The sequence below is a fragment of the Rhinatrema bivittatum genome, chromosome 11, assembly GCF_901001135.1.
Source record: "Rhinatrema bivittatum chromosome 11, aRhiBiv1.1, whole genome shotgun sequence".
In the NCBI taxonomy this organism is placed as follows: Eukaryota; Metazoa; Chordata; class Amphibia; order Gymnophiona; family Rhinatrematidae; genus Rhinatrema; species Rhinatrema bivittatum.
Genome location: NC_042625.1, coordinates 73,835,712 through 73,861,976, shown reverse-complemented (window position 1 = coordinate 73,861,976; position 26,265 = coordinate 73,835,712). Strand labels below are relative to the sequence as shown.

The window sequence follows — 26,265 nt, the reverse complement described above, 5'->3', positions numbered from 1 at the left end:
CTGCAAGGGGCACCGCCCTCCTAGATTGTCCCCAATGCATAAACATAGCGCACCACTACTGTGTATCCTCAGCACAGACTGCGCTGACCCTGGGGTCTGCACCCGCCATACCTTTATAAGCGCAAAGCCCAAAATGCCCCTTAAGGAACCAGTTTGGAGCCCTCAAGCCAGAGCTCTGGCTATCTTTTATTTACAAAAATGTATATTCCGCCCCCCTCGTCAGATAGATTGCTCAAGGCACATTATAACCTAATAAAAAAACAATTCTACAATAAAACACAATATTAACAACAATACAATACTATAAAATCAAATGAAAGCATAATCAATCAGGAAGACAATCTAATCAAAAGCCTCACTGAACTGATGTGCCTTTAACACCTTCCTAAACCGTTTGTAATCTGATTTGTAGCCGCAGACTCGCTGGAAGACCATGCCAATAGGAGGAGGGGCCACACTACAAAGAGCCTCTGTAATCGTGCATCGCACGCTGTCGGCACGCAGACCATAAAGACCACTGTGGTTGGGACAAGGACAACTCATTTTTCAAGTACTCTAGAGAGCTTGGTGCCCCAAGGACAAAATTTTAAATGTAACTCGTTGTTCAAGATGCAGCCAACAAAGCTCACGCAGCATTGGCGTAAAATGGTCACAGAAAGAACCCCAAACTAGCGACCGAGCAGCTGCATTAGGCAAAGGATGTAGCGAACGCCGGTAAACGCTTTGGCAGCCCAACATAACGAGCATTCCCATAATCCTAAAATCATTCCTATCCAAGACGCAACGCAACCGCAACTTAGGGAAGCCTACTTTTACCACCCACCGCAACTGATGCCGAAGAGAGAAAAATCAGTCATCCAAATATTCCCATAAGTCACGAGCCCTGGTGCCCTTTCTACGCCATTTATACTTGTCTTAGGCGATGAGCAAAGGTTATCCCTAAACGTCACAGGTAAAACCTCCGTCTTGTGAATATTTAACACTAAACCATTTTGCTTAAAGCCTGCAATTTATCGTCTCTGCAGAAGTAGCAATAAACTTACTAACTTCTTCCACAGAAGAGTGCACTGGGAACAACAACTGCAGGTCGTCTGCATGCCGTCAAAAAGCGATCCCCAACCCATCCAAAAACTGACATAGTGGGGGATAAGGCTGGGGTACCCCTGATCTTTTCTTTTCAACCAGCATTTTCCACCTGCTCCTTTGGGTCTACAGCTCAGTCAGAACCTTCACTTCTACCTCCCCAGGGACTTCCCCTCCCCTCCCCCCTTATTTTACACTCCCTCCCAACTCACCTGGTTTCCCCCATTCCCCAGAGTGGCTGGGGTGGAAGGTGGAGGCCGCTCACCCCCGGTACCGTTCCCTCTGGAACCCTGCAATCATCCAGCCACTAGGTGTCTCCACTGCACAACAACCGTGATTCTCCTCCTTGCAGGCCGCAAATGTTACCCCCCGCCCCCCCCCGCAGCGTTCTCAGCCCCGGCCGACCCAGGGGCAGAAAACCTGAACCAGAGATCGAAGCTGGGTCCTTACACACGGCAGGGCGCCGGGCTGGCTCCTAGTTCTGGGATGCGCAGCTAAGAGTTTGGTTTCCAAAGCAATCAAGCTTCTCTTCCCCTCCCTCGGGTCACGAATGCTAATATAGCCCCCTAGCCCCCATGCAAGGGACTCACATCCGTGTAGGGAGTTGGAATAGACTGCAGGGAATGCACTTTAAAACAAAACAAAAAAAAAACCATTGCAACTTTACCTGCTGCCAGTGGGACAGAGGAAGGAGGGCAGGGGAATGTTTAAATAGGCATTGTGGGGGGGGGGGGTCGGGTCCTTTTGGGGTGGGCTTGTAGCCTATCCTTTTTTTTTTTATCGAACGCAGTGTTTCAAACAGCAAGCAAAACCTTCCCTGCTCAAAGGCCCCCCTCCCCCCAAATCTGGCAAACTGTTGATGCCTTTGCCCATGCTGCAGGCCCCAGCAGGAATCAGGAGTACGCGACGCTATCAAAGTTATCCACGAGGGGGAGGAAAGTCTCGTGTGGCGAGCAGATTCCCGCAGGGAAAGCTCGATCCTAACCGATCAGCCGTGCGCTGGTCCGCTGGGAGGCTGCCCGCTCTTAAGATTTTCCACAGACCATGAAAGCCCGGCCTCCTTCCAGCCTCCAACCTGTTAGGACAATTTGAATAGTGCCTCTCTCACAAAGCACTTTTTACATCTTTTTTTTCTGGTGCAAGCAAACATAAATCATAAAAAATAAAAAAAATAAAAAAGATTTTGGCTCCAGTGTGATCTGAAGAGAGAAGCCTGCAGTCTTTCCAAGAATTCTTTAATAGATTAAGACCAAAAGGAGAGACAAAGCGTTCTGACATTTTTTTTTTTTTCCAGCCGAGGTCTCTCCGCTGAGCCTCCTCAGGAATTTATATCCTGTTTCTCTCAACCTTGCACTGTCTCTGAAAAGTCTGAATGCGAGCAAGACTTTGTGGAAACCGTCTCAGCGATGAAGAGACGTCGATTTCTGGTTTCCATTTAGTTAAGAAAGCATCAGTTCTCCGTTCCAACTTTAAGTCTTGAAATGATGCCGTGAAGAGAGGAAATTCTCTTCTCCAAGGGCAGGGTTGGGCCCCATCCTCGGGCAAGGCTTCTGCCAACATCCTAGTTACTTCAGCTGTTCCCCCCACCGGCAGAAGGGCTTTCGGGGGACCTGTGGTCCTGGCACCAGGTCCCATTCTCGGTCGCTTGGCGAGGATTTATGTGGATCACCGGGGGGGGTGTTTCTGCACCCCTGAACGCTCCCCCACCCCCTCAAGCTCCTGCACGGGTATTACAGCGCTCTCTGGCCGCTCCAGGCCGTGTTTTAGCTAGGTACCCCCCCCCCCATCTCAGCTTGCCGGCCTCTCAGAGCCCCAAAGCACGCTTTTACAGCTAAAGCACTCCCCCCCCTTTTGCATCTTAATTCGGTCTTATAAAGTTTCAGGTTCTCGGCTCTCCACCCCATGAAATATCTCAAATTCCAAGCAGGATTTTTTATAAACTAAACATGTGAAATATTCGCAAGGCTCTGTAAGTCAGTGGGGTCACGTGTAGAGAAACAAGTCGGAGGTTTCCTGGCGTCGTTCCCCCCCCATCCTCATCCCACCGACTGGATGAGAAGACTGGGGGGGAGGGGAGGGGGAGATCTAGGTCGGTTCCAGCAAGGCACGAAGAAAACCAAAATGGTAAACCGGGGTCTTCTGAGTACATGGGAGCAAGAGGTGGCCGTTGCCGAGATCCACTCAGAGGTCATCCCTCTTCCGACTGCAGTCATCGCACACTCTCACCGGATGGTGCCAGCCCCGGGAAGGAACGGGCCGGCGCTGCTGGGAACAGCTGTTGCAGATGCCCTGGCCACAGGCCCGGCAGTGATGCTTGGACACCTTGGGAGTGAAGGTCCGCTTGCACTGTTGGCAGTGGGTGACCTCCGTGTCTGACACCCAATAGCTGGGTCTGGCTGTGTCCTTCACAAAATCTGAAATGGGAAAGAAAAGGAAGGGCTTAAGGACGCCAGGGAACCTGCTCCCGAGTGCTATAGGGCCGGGGAAATCGGAGATCATGGTTCTAATCCCACTGCTGCCACCACTGCTGAATGGCCTTCAGCTTGTCCCTTAACCGTAATGTACTGCACAGAAATGATAAAAAAAAAAAATAATAATAATAATAAGATGTTAAATATCTTGGGATTAAAAAGAGAAAGGAGATGGGAAAAAAAAGCAAAAGAGGAAACAGACAATTTGATCTTTCCTGTAATTTAAATAGTGCATCCTTCTTGAGTAAGATATATTAAGATATATTATGTTTAATATGCTCCTTGTTATACCTTTTGCTTAATTGTTAAGAACTTTGATTTTGATGATTTTATTTTTGTAATCTCTTAGCCTCAGGTACAAAAATTTATATTGTAAGCCCTTTTAGGGGATAGTGAATTACCTATTGTACCTTATTGTAAACCGATGTGATATCTCTTTTTGAAATGAACATCATAAATAAATAAAATAAATAAATATTATAAAAATGTGTTCTTTTCTTGTTAAATAAAATAATTTGTTTACCGAGTGGATAGTCGATAGCTGAAGACACAGCATCCAAGGTACCCTGTACCACCTCTGTCAGTCTCCGAGCGAGGAAACCTGGTTCTTCTTCCCTAGGAAGTGCTACTTCACTGAGCTGCTGCACTGCTGGCGAGAGAAAGGCAGCTCATTTCCTGCTGCAACAACTCCCATGCATAACCTCCTTCCCTGCAGCACCACCTCCTCCTCCTGCATCTCATTTTCTGAAGCATCTCTGGGACAGGACTGGGCCAGTGTCTCCTAACACCATGCTGGGACACTGGGTCAGGACTGGGCCAGTGTCTCCTAACACCATGCTGGGACACTGGGTCAGGACTGGGCCAGTGTCTCCTAACACCATGCTGGGACACTGGGTCAGGACTGGGCCAGTGTCTCCTAACACCATGCTGGGACACTGGGTCAGGACTGGGTCAGTGTCTCCTAACACCATGCTGGGACACTGGGTCAGGACTGGGCCAATGTCTCCTAACACCATGCTGGGACACTGGGTCAGGACTGGGTCAGATGGGAGAGTGTCTCCTAACACCATGCTGGGACAGTGGGTCAGGACTGGGTCAGATGGGAGAGTGTCTCCTAACACCATGCTGGGACAGTGGGTCAGGACTGGGTCAGTGTCTCCTAACACCATGCTGGGACACTGGGTCAGGACTGGGCCAGTGTCTCCTAACACCATGCTGGGACACTGGGTCAGGACTGGGTCAGATGGGAGAGTGTCTCCTAACACCATGCTGGGACAGTGGGTCAGGACTGGGTCAGTGTCTCCTAACACCATGCTGGGACACTGGGTCAGGACTGGGCCAGTGTCTCCTAACACCAAGCTGGGACACTGGGTCAGGACTGGGTCAGATGGGAGAGTGTCTCCTAACACCATGCTGGGACACTGGGTCAGGACTGGGCCAGTGTCTCCTAACACCATGCTGGGATACTGGGTCAGGACTGGGTCGGAGGGGAGAGTGACTCCTAACACCATGCTGGGACACTGGGTCAGGACTGGGTCAGATGGGAGAGTGTCTCCTAACACCATGCTGGGACACTGGGTCAGGACTGGGCCAGTGTCTCCTAACACCATGCTGGGATACTGGGTCAGGACTGGGTCGGAGGGGAGAGTGACTCCTAACACCATGCTGGGACACTGGGTCAGGACTGGGTCAGATGGGAGAGTGACTCCTAACACCATGCTGGGACACTGGGTCAGTGTCTCCTAACACCATGCTGGGATACTGGGTCAGAGGGGAGAGTGACTCCTAACACCATGCTGGGATACTGGGTCAGGACTGGGTCGGAGGGGAGAGTGTCTCCTAACACCATGCTGGGACACTGGGTCAGGACTGGGTCAGATGGGAGAGTGTCTCCTAACACGATGCTGGGACAGTGGGTCAGGACTGGGTCAGTGACTCCTAACACCATGCTGGGATACTGGGTCAGGACTGGGTCGGAGGGGAGAGTGACTCCTAACACCATGCTGGGACACTGGGCCTGCACTGACCTGGGGATGGGTGCATAGTACTTTCTGCAGCACCTGGTGCCCCTGGGAGATCTCCCACCCAAGCACTGGCCAGCAGCCTATCTTTGCTTATTTCCTGCAATCTCACAGAGGATGGCAGGGGCTACTTATAGATAAACCTACTTCTGCGATAGGTCTACAGCGCCACCAAATCAAGCCCACTCTTCCTTAACCTCCCCAGTAGAAGAGTCTTACCCCTGCCTGCGCGGTAGCAGGCCTTGCAGACGCGCACTGACCGTGCCCCCCAGCCCCTCTCTGGTACCGGCATCACCTGATTGGAACAGCCGTGGCAAAAGCCTTCGCCACAGGCCCGGCAATGGTGCTTCCGCTCCTCCGGGTCAAAGGGTTTCTTGCACCCGAAGCAGGCCTGCAAGAATGATAGAGAGTCCTAGGAGGGGCTGAGAGGGAGAAACTTTAACATTCTTTTTTATACTCAGGGGAGGCCCCCATCGGGAATTTCACCCTCAATCATTTTCTGCAGCCTGAGAATTGCACTGACAACAACAGTGACACCCAGTGGTGAGTTGGGGTACTGCTCCCTGCGACAGCTCAGAGGTGGATTCTGAGGCAAAGGTTCTAAACTCTGCGACAATTCTGTGCCATATTTGCATAAATCTAGACAGATCTGCATATTAAATAATATAATGTTTACTTTACTTAATTTTGTTCTTTGGTTAGTTTCTTTGGGTGAAGAAAAAAGGGATCTTTAGTGATCGGTTGGAGGAAGGGGATCACTTTAAAATACCAAAACCCCTGACTGTCAGCCCTTGACCAGGGATCGTCTCTATTTTATGTGCATCATTTGCCTGCTGGAGCTAGAGAAATCTTTAGTAGCAGGGACAGGGGAAGAGAGGGGAGGGAAGAAATAGAGATGGAGGAGGAGAGGCAGGCAAGGGGGAAGATGGCAGATGAAGGATGAAGGAGAAGAGTTGCGAAGGAGAGGAGATGGGGAAAGCTCTGGGATGGAGGAAGGGTGGGTGGATTTGAGGGATCCAGGACTGAAGAGGAGGAGGAGGATCAAAGATGGAGAAAAGATGAAGGGAGGGAGGATCAGGTATGAGGAGAGAGAAGGGATCCCATCTCTCACTCCCCTTCCTCAACTGGTGTACATACCCTCTCCCTCTCACCATAATCCCCCCATGTCTATCCCTTCTCATACACATCGCAGCCCTCTCTCACACACCACCCTCCCCCATCCACCCCTTCTCTCACACACACACACCTAACCCCTTATCTAAAACATACACATCTCACATTACCTGCCTACCCCCTCACTCGCACACACACTATCTGCCCGCCCATCAGATACCCCCACCTACTATCCCCTCTCACACACACACCCAAACCCTCTCCCTCACATAAAGACACTCCCCCCTACCCCTCTATCTCTCACACACACACACACACACATCCACCCTCTCTCTCACACAACCCCATACACACCCAGTCCCTCTGCCTCAAACACACACACTATCTGCCCGCCCATCAGATACCCCCACCTACTATCCCCTCTCACACACACACCCAAACCCTCTCCCTCACATAAAGACACTCCCCCCTACCCCTCTATCTCTCACACACACACACACACACACATCCACCCTCTCTCTCACACAACCCCATACACACCCAGTCCCTCTGCCTCAAACACACACACTATCTGCCCGCCCATCAGATACCCCCACCTACTATCCCCTCTCACACACACACCCAAACCCTCTCCCTCACATAAAGACACTCCCCCCTACCCCTCTATCTCTCACACAGACACACACATCCACCCTCTCTCTCACACAACCCCATACACACCCAGTCCCTCTGCCTCAAACACACACACTATCTGCCCGCCCATCAGATACCCCCACCTACTATCCCCTCTCACACACACACCCAAACCCTCTCCCTCACATAAAGACACTCCCCCCTACCCCTCTATCTCTCACACACACACACACACACATCCACCCTCTCTCTCACACAACCCCATACACACCCAGTCCCTCTGCCTCAAACACACACACTATCTGCCCGCCCATCAGATACCCCCACCTACTATCCCCTCTCACACACACACACACACACACACACACACACACACACACCCTTCTCCTTCACATAAACACACTCCCCCCTGCCCCTCTCTCTCACACACACACACACATCCACGCTCTCTCACACAACCCCATACACACCCAGTCCCTCTGCCTCAAACAAATCCCTCCACCACACACACAGGCCCCCGGCCACTTCCTATCTCCTTTCTCAAACAACCCACTATTCCCCCCCCCCCCGTGCCAATCCTTTCTTGCCTTCCCCTCTCTCAACCTTACATCCCCCCCCCCTTCACTAATTCATCCCCCTCATTTTCCCCCTTCCACCTCTGCTTGAAGGGGCTATGGACTGATGCTGACTCTCCAGGCATTCCCCCTCCCCCGCCCAGCACGGTGATCGGTTTAATGTTCCGTGCTCAGCACTTTCCTCCAGAGCCTAACACTGCTACGGACGGTGAGAAATAACAATCCTGTGGCGAGTTAGAAAGCCTGAAGGGGGCAGACTCTCTAACTCGCCCATCCCCGTCCTACTGCACATCCCACCCCCCTCTGTAGAGGGCAGAGCGCTGCGGAGCAAAACGTGTGCCCTATCGGACACTTATGCAGACAAAAGCAAGGAAGCTGTGGGTGGAGAGGAAGGGAGAATGGCACCAGACAAGGAGACAGGATGTCGAGCCATACTCTGACGAAAGAACAGAGCTGTGGGGAGGAGCGGGGATTACAGGATCCGGGATGGGGTAGCAAAATGCCGACGTTTCCAGAGGTCACGGCAGGAGCGCAGGGGGCCCCATCCTCCATCCAGCACGTACCGTGATCTCATGGTTCGGTCTCCAGTAGTCCGGTGCCACCTGGTCCATCAGCCAGGCAGTGGCTGTGCGGATGGGCTGGGCGCTGTACTCCGTCATGGACTCCATCACCACGCTCATTCCGTCCAGGACGCGGCGGGCCGCGTTGTGATGATCCGCGCAAAGAGCTCCGTTCTACGGCAAAAAAAGATAACCACGGGGCGGGGAGGGTTCAAAAGCGAGCCAACAGCGCTAGCCCGGCCCTTCTGCAGTGCCGATCCTGGGGGAACGGCTGCGCGGGCTACCGCGTTCTTGGCCCGATATAAGAATTCTCCGGATATGATGAGGTCCCCGAGTTCTGAAGATCTCACGGACGACCCTGTCTTCAGACGTCACCAGTCAGACGGCCCATTTGTCTCAAAAGCTCATGACCCCCCCCCCCCAAATCTCTGGATAAATCTTACGCTAATCTAGTAAAAGGTATCGCAAGCTGAGAAGAATTATAGCGCAGGCCTGAAGTTTTAACAAGTTGCAAGATATCTTGGCTCATGGCTTTAGCAGGCCCATTGTCTCCCTCTGTTGCAGAGCCGCTGGCCCCTTTCTCCCCCATCCCATGTTACATGTCAAGCAGGCCATCAAACCCAGCCTCTCGCAGAGATCAGACTCACCCCTGGCCAGATGTGCCGCACCTCCTGCCTCACGGCAGCCCCTTCGGGATCCTGGTTCCCATACCAGTACTGCCGGCTGCGGTAAATAATGCCACAGACGTGACACTCCAGCACGAACCTAAATACAAAGTCGCACGCACGTTAGCCTCTGGGAAACACAGGCGCAGGCATCTCCGGTGCAACGCAAGGAGAAGGGTCTGCGGGGTCCCCTATTCCATCCCAAAACTAAAGACAGAGGGGCGAGAGGCCACTCAGACAGTGAATGATTTTCCAGGTTCGTGATAGATGGTAGAGCCTTCCCTCCCCAAGCTCCGGTGTTTGCTGCATGCTATCCCGATTTCTTCTCACTTGGAGGAGTGGAGTCCGCACCCTAACATGAATCCCCCCAAAGTAAGTTGGAAGATGAAGCCCCTTTAAGTAAACTTCAGGACATTCCCCACCAGGCTGGTGCGCCCTGGGGCACTGTATAACAGCCAAAATGACAACAAGGTGAAATTGGTCCTTTCCTGCCAATTTCTTTTCCTTTAGTCCTGGCAGACCAGTCCAGACCAATGGGGGGTTTCTCCTCTTACCAGCAGATGCAGGCAGAGGACTAATCCTTTTGTCTTCGCGTGGCCTGCCTTTATATACTGTGGTCTCGTCAGAGGAGGTGTCCGTAGCCTATTGCCCAAGCTGAATACGTGCTCCTTCCCGCCACGCCTCAGCCCCAGCGAATCCCTCTTTTCCCAGGCATTCTGTTTGCCTCTCCTCCCTCCCCAGAGTGGCTGTTAAATACTTTATTTCATTTCAGTTGCGGTCTGGTGAAAAAAGAAAGCATTGAGTAAAAGAAAAAATCCGAGCCTTAATGCTACTCTTCCCTTCCTCGGGTTTCTACTGCATAGGGAGTAATTACCTTTCCTGCTCCTTATCTCCTAACATTTTCCCATCTTTTATACTTGCCGTAAATAAAGCAAGAGAGAAAAAAAAGAAAATTCCTCTTAGGGAGGGGCTCTGGACTGGTCTGCCAGGACTAAAGGAAAGGAAATTAGCAGGTAAGGACTAATTTCACCTTCTTTCATGTCCTGCAGTCCAGTCCAGACCAACAGGGATGTACCTAAGCAGTACTCATCCCGGGCAGGGAGTGCCCCAGAGCTGACTGCATCACCCTCCCCCCCGTCGAATGCCGCATCCTTCTATTGCACTTGGGCTCTGGTGGAGAGGGCACTGAGCCCCCTCCGGCACTTTCTCCCTTTAAGCACGTAAGCTGCTGCTATTGCCTCCTTAATCCAACTTGCGATAGAGGCCTCCGACGCTGCCTCCTCTCTGTGTGGCCAGCATGCGGCACAAGCAACTTATCCGACCTTCTGAAGTGATTGGTGGCCTGTAGATATCTAGGAAGGATCCTTCTGACGTCCAGACCTTTCATGTTTACCCTCTGCCTTGTCCTCCCCTTCTCCCTTAAAGCCTGGCAGCACCACTGCCTCACTGAAATAAAAAAAAAAAAGCGATACCACTTTGGGTAAGAACGAAGGGACCGGGGGTCTAACAGAGACCTTCTCTCTGGAGAACGACAAATATGGATCCCTGCATGAGAGGGCCTGCAGCTCTGAGATTCTTCTAAGCTGAACGGATTGCTACCAGAAGCACCATTTTTAGCGTAAGGTCCTTTATTGACGCCTGTCTGACTGGCTCAAAGGGCGGCTGCGTCAGTGATCTCTCAGCAGCAGGTTTAGGTTCCCAGCTGGTACTCTGGCTTCTCCTAGGACGTACTCAAGTCACTCCTTTTAGGAATCTACTTATGTCCACCTCTGCTCCTATAGGGATCCCATTAATCTGTCCTCTGAAGCATGAAACTGCTGCCACCTGTAACGAATTTACCGCTAGGCCTTTCCTCCAGGCCTACCTGAAGGAATTGCAAGATTAATGGCAAATCTGCCTTATTCGTATTGGTGCTGCACTGTTCACACCAGCGCTCAAAGCATTTCCAGACTCTGGTATACACTCGGGAGGTGGAAGGTTTCCATGCCTTTAATACTCTAGAGATTACTTGCCTAGAGTACCCTGCAATCTCTGCCTTTCCGCAGCCGGGCCCGTAAGTGAGAAGGGACTTGGGATCTTCCATGCCCGCTGGGACCCTGATGAGGCAGCCCCTACGATCGGGCTGAATTGTATTGGTTCTGCTATGCTGCACCTGAGGAAGGTCTGCACACCAAGGCTGCCTTGGGCAATCTGGGGCCACCAATACTACTGCGACGGGGTGACCGGCAATCTTCCCCACGGCCCTGGCCACCAACGGCCACGGCGGGAATACGTACAGCAGCGCTCCTCGTGGCCAGGACTGCGTTAAGGCGTCCATTCCCCTGGCCCCCCCCCCCAAAAAGGCTGCTCCCGATTCCATGAGTATCCGTTCTGGGCCTCCCTGGTCCTGCCCCCCACAGACCTCTGCCCTTGCTGCGAAGCCCCTGCAGGTTGCCGCTTGCAGGGCTGAGATAGCCAGATCAAAGGATCTCTTTGCAGATGTGTCCGGCTTACGATCCTGCCGATCCCCGAGGGCTGCCCCTCCCTTCCACGGGAACTGTGGTTCTTCTTGACAAGGCTGCCACAAGCAGCAGCCACCGGAGGTGTTTTAAAGAATTTCTCTCCCCCTTGTAGGAGGATACAGGCCTTCAATGGCTCTAAAACCTTTTGGCGCCAGGCCCCCGGAGCGTCCCACTCCGCTGCCATCATATCCTGGAATGGCCGAGTGCAGCACGAACGCTATCGCTGGCTTCTTAATCCCTGTGGGGATTGGGTTGCCTGTGGGCACATCCAACTGCAAAGCCTTAGAGACTTTAGAAATGAGAGCACGCCTGAGGTCTGAACAGCCTAACCGCCGAGTCCTCGGCCTGCGAATGCAGTTCCCCCTCTTCCAACTCCTCGCCCCATCCCCCAACGGGAAAAAATACTTCCTCCCCCTAAGGGGCTGGGGTCCTGACACCGGGGAAACATTCTCCCCTCCGGTTCCCAACGTGCTCTCTTCCTGGAGGGACTCCTTGTTTCTTGCCCCACGGGCCTCGGGGCTGAAGGCTCTGCTGCCCCTTTCATTCTAAACAGGCCTTGTGCATCTTTTTAACGAATCCTGCCCTGGCTCCCATTTAGGAGATGATCTTTGCAGGCCTTTGCGCCGGCGGTACCGAGAGGTCCTGGGACCCGGGCCTGTGGTAAGAACGTTTCCCTTGCTCTTGGGGACTGCGCTGCCTTGTTTATTTTTCCCTCCCCCGTCGCAGATTTTACAAAAGGAATCTAGGATACCCGGGGGTGCACTGTGCCTCACACTTCCTCCCCTTCTCCAAACCAGGTCTCCGAGGGGGAGGGGGAAACATGGGCCGAGGCCTCCATTAAGTACCGCTTCTCCATGTGCTGGGAAATACCGAGGCAGATACTCGGATTACCCCCGGGGGGGGGGGGGTGTAGGGCTGACACCGCTGGCTGTCCCTGCAACCGATCCCCCGGCTCTGCCCTGGCCTACACCAGGGAGGAACGCTACCCACCTCCTGGGCGGTTAAACTCCAAGGCCCATTTCTTTTCTTTTTTTCCCACCACACCTTCCGTCTACCACCAGCTGGAGGCAGAGGGCTACTGACGCCTCCTCCGACAGGCAACGTGAAGGCAAAAGGATTGGTCCTCTGCCTCCATCTGCTGGTAGGAGGAGAAACTCCATTGGCCTGGACTGGTCTGCAGGACGTGAAGGAAGGCAATGCCGCTCCAGAAACCCCCCAGAGAGAGAAAAGGCCACACGGAGACACGCACACGCATGCATGGAGACACGGACACACACACAGGAGGTGGCGTGCTTACCCTGACCACGCGTATTTTGCTAATCCCAGCCAGGGGTTGTCGCTGGATGCCACCGTTTTGGGGATCACAATTACCTCCCGACCTCTTTCATAGCATCTCTGACAAAAAAAGGGGGATGGCAGACGTCAGAAAACACGTCAGACAATCAGCCTGCTTCTCTCCCTGACCGCCCCCCCCCCCCCCTCCTCTTACCCTGTGTAGAGTGTCACCTCTTACCGGGGCAATGCCCGGTGAACTGATCCAATGAATCTCTTTCTGCTCAGGGATATATTTTTGGTTTTGGTACGCCTGCTCAGTAAATTGTTTTTTTTCCCCTTCAATACTAAATGGAACTGTTTTTTTTTTTTAAAATACATTCCTCAAGTTACTTATCTTCTGGTTTTGTTCTGACTTACCTGCTCTCTTCGCCTGTGGGGTAGAGTAGGGGGAATCGAGTTCAGGGGCTACAGAGAGAAAACGGATCCAGGAAGGCCAAAGCTGTGTCCGCTCCTGAAATAACCTCGCCATGCTAAAGTCTGATCCCTGCGGCTCCTCCAGCGAATGATTACCGAGCTTTGCCCCAGAGTGCAACCAATTGTAATCCCCTGTGTGTCCCCCCCCTACCACCCCCATGTGATGCAGGAGGCGCTCCCCAACCCTGGTACTGGCCGGAGCTCTTACCTTGCATATCAGCACTCTGTTGTTGTACTGATGGGTGAAGTGGCACAAGCCATCAGCCTGGTGGGGGAGGCCGTCCTTCAGGTGGTTCATCCCGTTCTTGCAGCGCACCCTAGCAGGAGGAGGCAGAGACAACCGTAACAACTCTGTGACTCCACTCCGATGCATGGGGAGGAATGGCTGTAGCAGCAGTGGGAGTCGGAGACATGAGGGGAAGGCAGATCCTAAGAGGTGTTTTACCAGGGCTAGCTCCCGGGGGGGGGCAGGGGATTCCTTGCAAATAATTTGCACTAGGAGCCAGGAGGCTTGGTACAGCATCTCCTCAGGAAGGGCCCGCCCCCGAGGAGCGCCTTACTCACCCACAGCTGAGGCAGGTGGAGGGACAGGTGAAATATTCGTCAGGGAAGAAGGAGACCAGGCCCACCTCTTCCGGGATCTCCCCTGAGAATCTGTCACTCAGCGCCTAAAAAACACATCAGGAGGGCACCTGTCAGCAAGGCCACCCCTCTCCCACTGTCAAAGCTCCAGGAAGATCTTCAGCCTGCAGCAGCAGTGGGAGAAGTGACTCAATTCACCTCTTTCTATGACAGTAGAGGACCTCTTGAGGGCCATTCCAGCCTCATCTTCCTATGAGTCTTGTGTTTCTGGACCCATGGAGATCCATATTCAGTCACTGGCCGGATTGCAAAGTTAGACAGATAAAACGTATCCAGCTACCCGTGGAGGGATATTCAGTGGTGCAGCCGCAGTACTGAATATAGGCGGCTACCTCAAAGAAAGGTGGATACGTTTATCCAACTAACTTTGGGCCAGCTGCACAGCACGGCCAGAGTTAGCCAGTAAACCTAGCCAGCTAACCTAACTCCTCCCAGAAACATCCCTAAGTTATCTGACTAAATATGTGGGGGGAATATTCAGAAATCAACATTTAGCTGGATAATTTGTGAGTCATCCGGCTAAATGCCTCTGAATATGGGCCTCCTGGACTCAGCCTCTCAGATCTCTGGGTGGAAACGAATGCCCTGCTTACCTTTAAGGCTCTGTACACAATGCCGGGAGGCCTGGGGGAGCGGGTGGACGTGTCCCTTGCCTGCTGCTTGATCACCGTCTGCAGCCCCAGGAAGTCCGACGGGGGCACCACGGTCTGGACCCCGACGTAGCGCACCGAGCTGAAGGCCTCCGTGGAGAGATGCAGCTCGTGGAATCTCTTCTGCAGCTGCGTCTCCGCCGCACCCGAGGTTCCGCTGCCTGCCGAAACACAGCCAGGGCTTTTACAACCCGAAGGGCGACGGACTGGGCCTCGCTGGGGACGGCTTCCAAAGTGAGGCAGTGCTGGCGTAGACGGCTGCCTCTTTCTTCCTACAGAAATTACAGACCCTTCCCAGGGCCCTCGTGGACTAAATGCCCAAGCCTCCTCGTCCAGCTGCTCCCCTGCTGATCTTTACCCCCCCCCATGGTCTCAATTACCCCCTATTCACTAGAGTGGCCTCCAGCTGCCCTCCTGCTCCGGTGTCCTTGTTTTTGGTTTTGACCTGGCAGTCTGAACCAGGGTTGGGTTCTGGTACGCTACACCTTCACTCATAACTACCTGGGGATTTTCCCTCTAGTGGTGTATCCCCCTCCCGGCTTATTTTAGCCCCATCATCACAACCACAGCCTTCGGCCAGAATCTTGCAATCATGGGCCCTAAATCCGGCCCTGAAATTTCCCTCCCATCTCAAAACTGCAAAGGTTCTGGAGAAAACACACACACGTATACAGGGGGTCTCGCTGGAAGCTGTGCCCCCTTACCGTTCCCCAGCAGGCTGGTCCGGGTGGTTTCATGAAAGACGATGACGGCTGGCCCCAAGCTGGAGAGGGGCACCTCCAACCCGCAGCGGCTGGCCAGGGTTTTCAGTTCCCCGGTGAAGAACTTCAGGTAGGCGCTGGAGGCGCTCCCCAGGAACTGGAACATGTCGTTGTGCAGCCTCTCGGCCCGCGTGCGGTACACCACCAGATCAGACACAGCCAGCACCTTCAGCAGCAGTCGCGCACGCTGGTTCTGCCGCTCCGTGGCCCCCAGGAGCCCCTCCGTGTCCAGCAGGAGGAGGGAGAGGGCGGGGTCATAGGCAGCCCACACCCCCACAGTGCACGAGGTCTGGCTGGGAGAGGTCCTGAACACCTCCCGGCCTCCGAAGAAGGCCTGGTTGAGCGTATGGGACTTGCCGTCCCCCGTGTTGCCGAAGATGGACAAGACTTTAACGGGGCAGGGGTCTCGGCAGCCAAGCCTCTTCAGAAACTCATCTTCCTCCACCTGGAAAACATCCCCAACCCCCAGAGACAAGGCACAGTGACTCCAGGTTCCTGCTATAATCACCCAGTGCAGTAATACATGTGTCAGGGCCCACCAGAACACAATCACAGCACGAACACAGCCAAAGTATCCCAAGAGCCGTGGCCTTAACTTCAGGAAAGACACTATCTGGGGAACTTGAAAAGTGAGAAGAAACAGAATAAAAGTGACAGTGACAAGAAAACAACCAAGAAAGAGGAAGAACATCGTTTAAGGAAATATCTCCTGGGGTGAAAGGCTTTGTAGACCTGCAGCCATCCTGAGCCCTCCATATATAACTCATTTTTCATTTAAATTGAATTCATTTCCACTTGGCCTTTTCAGCATGTCTAACCAAGATGGTTTACGAACACCTATGACACATAAAACCATGCAGTCATGTGCAAATACCATTAAAAAAAAAAAAGCAAAAACTATGCATTAAGTTAGTTATAACCCTCTGTGCATGTATTTGAAAAGTATTTATACCCAGCCTGTCTTGGCTAAAAAGTTGATCGCTAGATAATCCTTTTATAGATCTTTGGAAGCTGAACCTCTTTAATCCTGAGCCCCTGGGAGCAACCAACACAGCCACCTCCGGTGTGCATTTGTGGCTGCTGGCCAGCCATAATGTTGGCACACAGTGAGTGGCATGTCACTGCCCGATGCACTAAGCATTTTTGCCACATACATAAATTGGGGGGGGGGTGGCATGTATCACAGGGCATGGCCTGACATTCTGGCATTATATTTCTCCACATTTAAAAGTCTGCCCAGCAAAAGGAAGGACGACTGAATATGGAAGGGTGACTTTCGGTCACTGGTGGCTTTTTCACTTGTCTCCTGCTTCCTGAAGTGCGTTGATTTCCAAAGGAAGCCGCGGGGAACGGTCAGGGGGTGTATTCTCAGCACCCACGGTAGCCGAAATACAGCTGGACAATTTGATTCCTCCCCCCACCCTGACCCTAACGCAAGTGCCTGTCCAGGAGAATCCAGATGTGTAGCTATTGCCAGGAAAGAAGCCTGTTTACATGGCGTGGGGGAAAAAGCAGCAAGCGGCCTCTCCCTCTCCCAGGGAGGCGCTATAGGACAGCGCCATCCTCGGGACACGGAAGTCTGGAGACTGAAACAGTCCTTTGCATGTTGATTTCCTCCTTTACCTGTAGGTTTTCATTCTCGTCCACTAACAGAAAGCTGCCCCCGCCCTCCTCCAGCTGTGCTTTTCCTGGGGACTGGGGCTCCCTCTCCCCCAGGAGCAGGGCCGACATGCTCTCCGGGTGGCCTCAGCCCCGCCGAGCCCCGGACCCCGGCTCGTGCCACTGACTTTCACTTTCCATCTCCGCTTTCCCACAAGCCCCTCGTGCCCATGACATGACACTGCAGTCCGGCACCGAAAGGCGGAGAAACAGCGGCCCCCAGCGTCGGGCCTGGAGACTGCAGGCAGAAAGAGCTGTGACAGAGACACATGGGGGGGGCTAATCCAACCCCTTTCCGCGTCCGCACTAATGAAAGGAAATTCCTTGCAAGGATGCTCTCTCTCTCTCACTCTCTTGCCTGCTGCAACACCGCGGACTCTACGCTGTCTCCTGCTTTACCTAGCATGGGGAGTCCAAGCCATCTTACAATAGCATTACATGGTAGCCAGATCCAGGGCCCCTTATTGCAGGGCTACAGAAGGAGCCGTGGTTTGTGGCCCCCAGCTGCGGAACCTAGCTGCAAAGAGTGGTCTAAGTGAGTTGGAAGTGGGGTATAAAACAGGGGGGGGGGGGGGAGGAAACCCCCGGGTAGCTGCAGATGGTGCTGAATTCCCAGCCCTAGTTCTGAATGAGCTGGAAATACACAGGAGCAGGAGGCAACTGCGGGGCAAAATAAACAATGGTATGTTTTCTGCCAAGGAGTAAGACTGGCAGTTCCAGTGGGAAATTTTTACAGAGATTACAGTATTATCTGGGCAACATTAGGGCGTTGAGCAACCGTTGTGAGCTGATGCTAAACGCCCAGCGGAACAGGATGGGAGGTGCACGCTGACTGCTGCAGATGTGCTAACATCTGATCAAGGCTTAACTGTTTGTGTAATTATTGTTGTATCCTACCTCGGTGAAAAGACAGCAGAAATAATAAATCTTCTACCCGCCTGACTCCCCTAATCCTAGCTGTAGGAGTTCAGAGGCCTCCCTAGTCAGTCTATAGTCTAGGCTGCAGAAATCTTCAGGGCATTTTACTAATCAGGGAGCATTTTTAATGCAGATAATGTGTGCAAGGGCTGGACTGTCTGAGACCTAGAATTCATTCTGAGTAACTCATCTAATGGTTGTTGCTTGCCAGTGGGTTTTAAGAATTACTGGGTCTAAGAAGTATTTGAACCATTGACCTAAAAGGTACAAATACTAATAATATCTATGCCTATTACCTAAGCCATCCTGTCCTCTAAGAAATGGTCCTTGTCCCCCTTCTGGTTTAGGGGTGACAGACTCTGCTGGACCATCCAGTCCTAGAGATGCCAGGCTCTGTGTATCTGTGCTCCTCCCCTGAGCCCTCCAGTCCTGGAAGTGACAGTCTCTGGATATCTTTGCCTATCCCCAGAGCCATCCAGTTCTAGAGGCGACAGTGGTTGTATCCCTGTGTCTGTCCCCTGATTCCTCCACTCTTGGAGGTGGCAGGTTCCATCTCTCTGCACCCATTCATTGAGCCCTCCAGTTGTAGAGACAACAGGTTCCACATCCTTATGTCCATCTCCTGAGCCACAATGCAAAAAAATTTTTTTTTTCAAAAGTGCTCAGGTATAAGAACCATAGGATTGAAATATTTATCTAATGAGAATTTCTCTCAAGGCTGTGCTCTGGCTATGAAACAACAGATTAAGTTGCCTTCTCTGGTCACAATTTTCTTGATTCTTTAATTGCAATTATTTGCTGTGAAACTCTTATCACACAGAAAGGCTCTGTTGAATGAAGGATTTGATTTTTTTTACATCAAGAAATAAAAATAGCCAGGCATTTTGGAGAATTAATTCCCTGCCTTCCCTCCCCGATGGGAAGGCACTCCAAATTCCAGCCACTAGATGGCACTGTGGCCGTACTGGCTGAACATCTGGATTATTAAATATAGCAAACAAGAAAAATCCTCGGATCATATACTTCAAATACGCAACACAATAAAACCCAGAAAATTCCACCTCTCGCGGGAACTGATTTTCTATGAGCCATGACAATTTTGTGAGTTAAACATTTTACAATGGAACATTCAATATCCTGCCAGCTTTAGCCATGCACATATATAAATATGCATATGTGTGTGTGTGTGTGTACTCAATCACACACACATGGAGAGAGAGAGAGAAAGAAATATTAATAATATATAGATAAGCAAACGCACAGCCTATGATCTGAAGTCTGGTACAGAAACCCTCACTCTCCCCCCTCTCCCTCAGCTGTGGCTTTCAACCAGTAATTTAAACAGAGAACCCGACAGGGGCATTTTTACATATAGGTTTTAGGTGACACACATCTGATAATACTTATATAGTTCTAACGAAAAGTGCCTGACTTTGTTTGGGTAGTCTGGTCTATATCAGGTTTGTGTGTTTGCACATGTGTGTCTGTGCCTGTGCTTGTGTGTATAGGTACCCCTGCCTGTATATGTGTGTGTGTGTGTGTGGGGGGGGCTATGCCTGTGTGTTTGGGGGGGTTCTCAGCCTATATGTATATGAGGAGGACTGTGCCTTAATGTAGGGGAGCCTGTACCTGAGTGTGTGTGTGTGTGTGGTGGGGGGGGGGGGGGTGCTGTGCTTGCACATGTGTGTGTTTGCCCTTGCCTGCCTATGTGTCTGTGTGTATGCATGTGCGAACCTGTTTGTGCATGTGAGCCAGTATGTGTGCATATGAGAGCCTATGCACACTTTTGTAGCTTGTGGGTGCAGTTATGCAAGCTTCTGCATGCTTATGTGCATCTACATGTGTGTGCATATGCCTGCCTGTCCCTGTGTGTGGAAGTGTGAGAGATAGGGTTTTGCAGACAGAACATATTTGCAAACATTACTCGACCTCGTTCAGATTGTCTGCTCAATAACAGCCTGTGTATGTGTGCTTCTGTGGGTGCCTCTGCCTGTGTGTGTGTATGGGTGTATGTGTCTGTGTGTGTGTTTGGGGAGCCCGTGAGTATATATGTGTCTGTCTGAATGTGTGTGTGTGTACGTGCATGTGCACCTGTGTTTGTATGTGCGAGTGTGTATGTATGCCTTTGTGTATTTGTGACGGAGCTTTGCAGACAGAGCATATTGTTTTTGCACATTGCACCTTCCACTGTTCTGGGTGCCACCTAGTGGCCACAGACAGGCATGATAGTGTGACCAACATGACTGGCAAGCCTTTTATATATAGATAGATAGATAATGAAGTATCAGGCAGTGTTTAACATTTATTGGATTAAAGAAAAGTAGGATACCTACAAAATCAATAAATAAATAAATACTGGCTGGCAAGGAGACCAGAAAGTAGGGCCTTCCCTGCCTAGCCATATCCTTTCTACTATGTCATTTTCAAGATGTTTTTTCCCCCATCTTTCTGCCTGTTGCTAACTGAGCCCCCCTTGCTCTGCTCCCCCAATTACAAATGACTCTGTGCCACTTCTGAGTTGCCTGTGACCAATTTCCATTTCTGCTAGTGCTCTCACACTTCTGTTCCATGGCTAGGATATGCCCCCACCCTCCCTCCCTCGTTACCCCCCTCCCCCGGCACACTAATGACTGGTGAGGTGGCTGCCAGTGACTGCCCTTTGAGCTAAAGGGTGCCATTATCCAGAGGTGCTGGCGCTACATCCTGCATTCAGGAGGGAGAGGGGTGGGAGGGAAACAGATGTTCTGTCCCCAAGGGATGTGAGAACCACACAGCTCTTGCAAACAGCAGTATTCCCAGAAGGGCTAATACCGCATTCATTTGTTTTTCAGAACCGTTGTTCAAGAATACTGGTATTTGTTTTTTCCCCCCATGTCCTCCCTTCCCATAGGATGGCAGAGCGGGCTTCATAAGTTCCCCTTTACTCTTATTCTGAAGTCTCCTTTCTTTTTATCACCTGATGATAAGTATTCAGTATTTCTTATATTTTTGAAATAAACACTGTGCACATGGTGTTATGCTCACACTTCTGCTCCCCCCCCCCCCCCTTTTTCCCAGGCTCCAGCTGTTCCTGCCAGATTCACACTTTGCATGGGGCTCTGAGGAAGATGTGGCAGCAGATAAGGACTATAAGGCTCCTCTGCCAACTGTAACTTCTGGTGCACTGCCATGGGTGCCAGTTGATCTCTAGCTTTCCCTTCCCTGCTTTATAACTTGCATCCCCTGTGCTTCTCCTAGGCTTCTGTTACGTTTTTTTGTTTGGTTTTTTTTGTCTCTATCTACTGCTCCAGGAGTCCATTCCATGCACCCACCACCCTTGTTGTGAAGACATATTTTCTCTATTGCTCCTCAGCCTGTCCCCCTCAAAGCCTCATACTAAGACTTCTTGTCCTAGACAATGCTTTCCTCTGGAAAAGGTTTATTTCTTGTGCATGGAAAGGTTTATTTCTTGTTCATGTTTCGGGTATTTAAATGCCTCTCTCTATCATATCCCCCCTTTCTTCTTGGGTATGTATTTCTTTATTTTTATTTAAAACTTTTTTCTCCTGCCTATCCATACTCCTAGCTGGATTACAAGGTAACAGACATAGGATGAACACATAACCAACTATAAATGCTAAACAAAATCAAGCACTGTCATTCCTGCAAATATTATGATATTGTGATTGTTTAAATTTATATTCCATCTTTCAGGCACTTCAGATTACATTCAAGTATTGTTGGTATTTCCTTGACCCCAGAGGACCAACAGTTTAAGCTTGTACCTGAGGCTTGTTCCTGAGGCAATGGAGGATAAAGGGACTTGCCCAAGGCCACAAGGAGCATATGTTATTCTGTGCTGCTAAAGTGCTTTTCAATACCAGATCATAATCATAAAATCAGGCATGATCTGGAAAGGAATACGACGAGTGAAGTTATCAAATTTGCGGATGATACAAATTATTCAGAGTAGTTAAATCACAAGCTGATTGTGATACATTACAGGAGGACCTTGCAAGACTGGACGATTGGGCAACCAAATGGCAGATGAAATTTAATGTGGACAAGTGCAAGATGTTGCATATAGGGAAAAATAACCCTTGCTGTAGTTACACGATGTTAGGTTCCATATTAGGAGCTACCACCCAGGAAAAAGATCTAGGCATCATAGTGGATAATACTTTAAAATCGTCGGCTCAGTGTGCTGCAGCAGTCAAAAAAGCAAACAGAATTTTAGGAATTATTAGGAAGGGAATGGTTAATAAAACGGAGAATGTCATAATGCCTCTATATCGCTCCATGGTGAGACCGCACCTTGAATGCTGTGTACAATTCTGGTCGCCGCATATCAAAAAAGATATAGTTGCGATGGAGAAAGTACAGAGAAGGGCAACCAAAATGATAAAGGGGATGGAACAGCTCCCCTATGAGGAAAGGCTGAAGAGGTTAGGGCATTTCAGCTTGGAAAAGAGATGGCTGAGGGGGGATATGATAGAGGTCTTTAAGATCATGAGAGGTCTTGAACGAGTAGATGTGAATCGGTTATTTACACTTTCGAATAATAGAAGGAGTAGGGGGCATTCCATGAAGTTAGCAAGTAGCACATTTAAGACTAATCGGAGAAAATTCTTTTTCACTCAACGCACAATAAAGCTCTGGAATTTGTTGCCAGAGGATGTGGTTAGTGCAGTTAGTGCAGCTGGGTTCAAAAAAGGTTTGGATAAGTTCTTGGAGGAGAAGTCCATTAATGGCTATTAATGGCTATTAATCAAGTTTACTTAGGGAATAGCCACTGCTATTAATTGCATCAGTAGCAGGGGATCTTCTTAGTATTTGGATACTTGCCAGGTTCTTGTGGCCTAGTTTGGCCTCTGTTGGAAACAGGATGCTGGGCTTGATGGACCCTTGGTCTGACCCAGTATGGCATTTTTTTATGTTCTTATGTTCAGACTACATTGGCCATTTCCATATGCTTGTTCAAAGAGATATCCTTTTGGCCTTTTCCAAATTGCCTTTAGGCAGGCTTCATTCCTCAAACCAGCCAGCAGAGAATTCCAGAGTATGGTACCAACAACTGCAAAGAGTTGCTTCCTTGTTTCACATAATCTGACACAGCGAAAAGATGGAACCTTGAGCAATTTTTGTCCCTGTATAAACAGATTATTGAAAAGCACTTTAGCAGCACGGAATAACATATGCTCCTTGTGGCCTTGGGCAAGTCCCTTTACCCTCCAGGTACAGATGGGAGCATATGACTTTATGGATGAAACAATTCACAATGGCAACATGCCATGCAAGGCTTTAAAAACCATCAATGCTACCTTAAAATTCACACACCAAACATCTGGTAGCCCATGAAGAGACCTTAAAATGGGTAATATGTAACATAATGCGGTAGCATTGTGTTGTTTGCAAGGCCATGAGCGCAAGAGGTAGGAAGCCCCCAAAAGACTGCATTACAATAATCCAGACCGCTAATTACTAAATATTTGTAGATCCTTAAATCTCACGCCATATAGCTTTTGTTCCAGACCCTACACCATTTTGGTAGCCTTTTTTTCTGGACCACCTTCAGCTTGTCTATATCATTTCAGTAGTGTGGCTCACGAACTGGGCACAATACTCCAGATGATATCTCATCAACTACCTGTGCTGAGGCATTATCACCTTTTCCTACTAGCTCTACCCCCGCTCCCGGTTGCCTGTAGGAGGATGGGGAGGATGGGAGAATTGGCTGGGGGAAAGTTGAGGGGATTAGCTAAAGAAGGAGAGAAGTTCACCATCAGGGCATGGGGGAGTGAGAGTTGATTGGGACAGGAGAGAGGGGTAGTGGCTGAGAGAGTGTATGGGCCATGTGCTTTGTGTGTGTGAAAAAAGGATCAACATGGGAAGGGGATGCATGACAGGGGAGAAAGATACTGATGATGGTGTTTGTGTGTTGGTGAATGCTTGAAAGAAAGAGGGGATTGGCACTTGGGTGTGTCTGAGAGAGGGAATTTGCACCAGGTGGGGAGATAGTCTGAGAAAAAGGATCCCCTCTCATTTGCTCCTTTCCTTCCCATCCCTTAATCCTTCCCAAATCCCTACTTCTCTCTTTTCTCCTCCTTCTTGATGTCTCCCCATTTTCAAAACTTCCCTCTCTTCTTCTCCTCCATATTTGCTCCCCCTCCCTCTCTCCACCCATTCCTTATCTCCTCTCCTTCTCCCTCTTCTCCCCAATCCCTGAGATACCATCTCTATGCCAATCTCCTTTCCTCCCTTCCCCTCTCTGTATTCCCTATCCCCCCTTCCCTTTTCCCTACCGATTACTAAAATCCCTTTTCCCTCTTCCTGGTTACAGAGAGATGGGGCAAACCCTAAGCCAGTGTTTCCCAATTAGTGGCACACTGGGGGTAACCGTCAGACCTGCCTGATGTTCAGATCCAGACCAGCACCTGGGCTCTGCTCTCAGCACCACACAGCAGCAAGAGTTACCAGTGGCGGCTCTTGAACATGTAGGAGCTTCCTTGTGAGACTATGTGTAATCATCATGCCTGCCTCTTTTCCCTAGCTACAGCATGAACACTGCAGAGTGATAATTAATGGGCAGCATGCAAGGCATGGATAGCCAGGCCCCATTTTGTGCAGCACACACAGTGCACACAGTACCTCCTTCTCTTCCCTGTCCTGAGCTTCCTCCTTTGAGTCCTTCCAGCGTCTATCTTTATCCCCAGGCTGAGTGAGAAAGGAAGAGCATACACTAAGCATTGGATGTGACTCATTCTGAGTGTTGGGAGCAGCAGCAGTGAAGAAACGCTGGCAGCCATATGTAACTAAATGAGCTGGCTGCCCACATCACACTGACTTCTCCCTTCTTCTGTGCATGTATATAGAGGGAGCTGATCCATTGTGACAGGTCCATGTACTTCTCAGCCCCTCTCCCCTTTAGTTTTAAATTTTGGAAACGAGACTGGTGGGGCTTTCAATACTTCCCCAGCTATTCTTTTGACCATAATAGTCTTCTCCATGTCTGCAATGTCTTCCCCATGGAGGTTGGTGTGCCACAGATTTTTGATATTGTGAGTGTGCCTTGAGCTTGAAAAGGTGGGAAATGCTGCACTCAGTCTCCAGAAGGTCTGTCGAAGCACTACATCCCCACAGTTATTACACTGAATAATTCCCTGGTACCTAACCTTTCATTTCCATATAGAATAGTTTTACTTTTTTTCCCCTAAGTCTTCTCCAACTTCTCTTAGCTAAACACTTGATCTAATTAATTAAAGTTACAGAGAAATATGACCTTAGAAGATTCTCTACAATAAAAGCAGGAAGCAGTATGGGAGGGACCATAAGTAAAAAAGACCAACAAACCTTGGTTGCTAAGACAGCACCGTCTACCACACAGTGACTTAGGAGATGATGACACAAAAAGATCATCCGGCCCGACCAGTCTGACCTGTCATTTTGTCCACACTGCAAAGAATCTCTCCCAGTTGCCAGCCACAGACTATGACCACTTGCAAGATTTCTCTTCATCCAGGACATTTTTTTGTCACCTTCTTGCTTTGTACTCCACCCTCCCCAATAAATGAACATGCAAAATCTCCTATTTAGTTTACACTTTGCACCCCTCTCATGTCTAATCACAAGGCCGCACAACAATCCAAACAACCACCAATACCCTACATGGTCACTGCCTGAACATCTAATCTCCAGGGTCCTCATGGCCTTTCCAGACAGCAACCTGCCTTCCCCTAACCCAATCAACAAGAGGAATGAGCAGCCTGCCAGACAGATCTGGCTACATGAGCAGCTGCATTTCCACTGGGACTTCTAGTTATTCCTGTATGGGCAGCTTGCCTGACAGACCCAGCCTGCTAATTAATCCTCTCTTCGTTGCCTGCTGGACTGAACCAGCTGTGGGGCTGCGTTTCCACGAGGATGTTCTAATATGTCATACAACCCAATTTGTCATTCATGCTGGAGGCCCCCAGCATTCATTGCTGAATTGTTTGGGTAGGGCACTTTTGGCACATGCCGCGAGGTCGTGTTTCAGCTGCCTTTTCCCTTTTTTGGGGCTTATCCTATGCCTTTTTGAAGTCTGTTACTGTTTTGAATAAAATTGGGGAAAATAATCCCTGGGTCATTGCGAATGAAGGCTCATGGTATCAGATCCTGGCCCTAGTTCTGTTTGAGCTGGAAGACCAAAAGAGCAGAAGGAAACAGCTGAATTGAGAAAACAAACAGAAATATCCTGTATAAAAAAGGACACCTGGCCACCTTAGCGGTGTGATGCCTACATGAAG

The 26,265-nt window shown here is 50.4% G+C and overlaps 1 protein-coding gene across 4 annotated transcripts; it reads right to left on the bottom strand.

Annotated features, from left to right (window-relative positions):
• Positions 1-252: 252 nt before the first annotated feature.
• LOC115100916 (zinc finger FYVE domain-containing protein 1-like) lies at positions 253-17,250 on the bottom strand. 4 transcript variants are annotated; one of them, XM_029619990.1, is made up of 11 exons: positions 17,048-17,249; positions 15,368-15,869; positions 14,607-14,824; positions 13,936-14,039; positions 13,580-13,688; positions 12,920-13,017; positions 9,104-9,221; positions 8,460-8,630; positions 5,795-5,966; positions 4,078-4,203; positions 253-3,497 (listed from the first exon to the last, which is right to left on the bottom strand). In XM_029619990.1, exons 1-11 carry the CDS (start codon positions 17,153-17,155, stop codon positions 3,265-3,267), a joined length of 1,959 nt encoding a protein of 652 aa, XP_029475850.1. In that variant the 5' UTR covers positions 17,156-17,249; the 3' UTR covers positions 253-3,264. The 4 variants fall into 4 exon arrangements, with proteins under 4 accessions (XP_029475850.1, XP_029475851.1, XP_029475852.1 ...); XM_029619991.1 differs by having other exon boundaries at positions 4,078-4,200; XM_029619992.1 differs by lacking the exon at positions 253-3,497 and adding an exon at positions 3,515-3,647 and having other exon boundaries at positions 17,048-17,250.
• Positions 17,251-26,265: the final 9,015 nt, after the last annotated feature.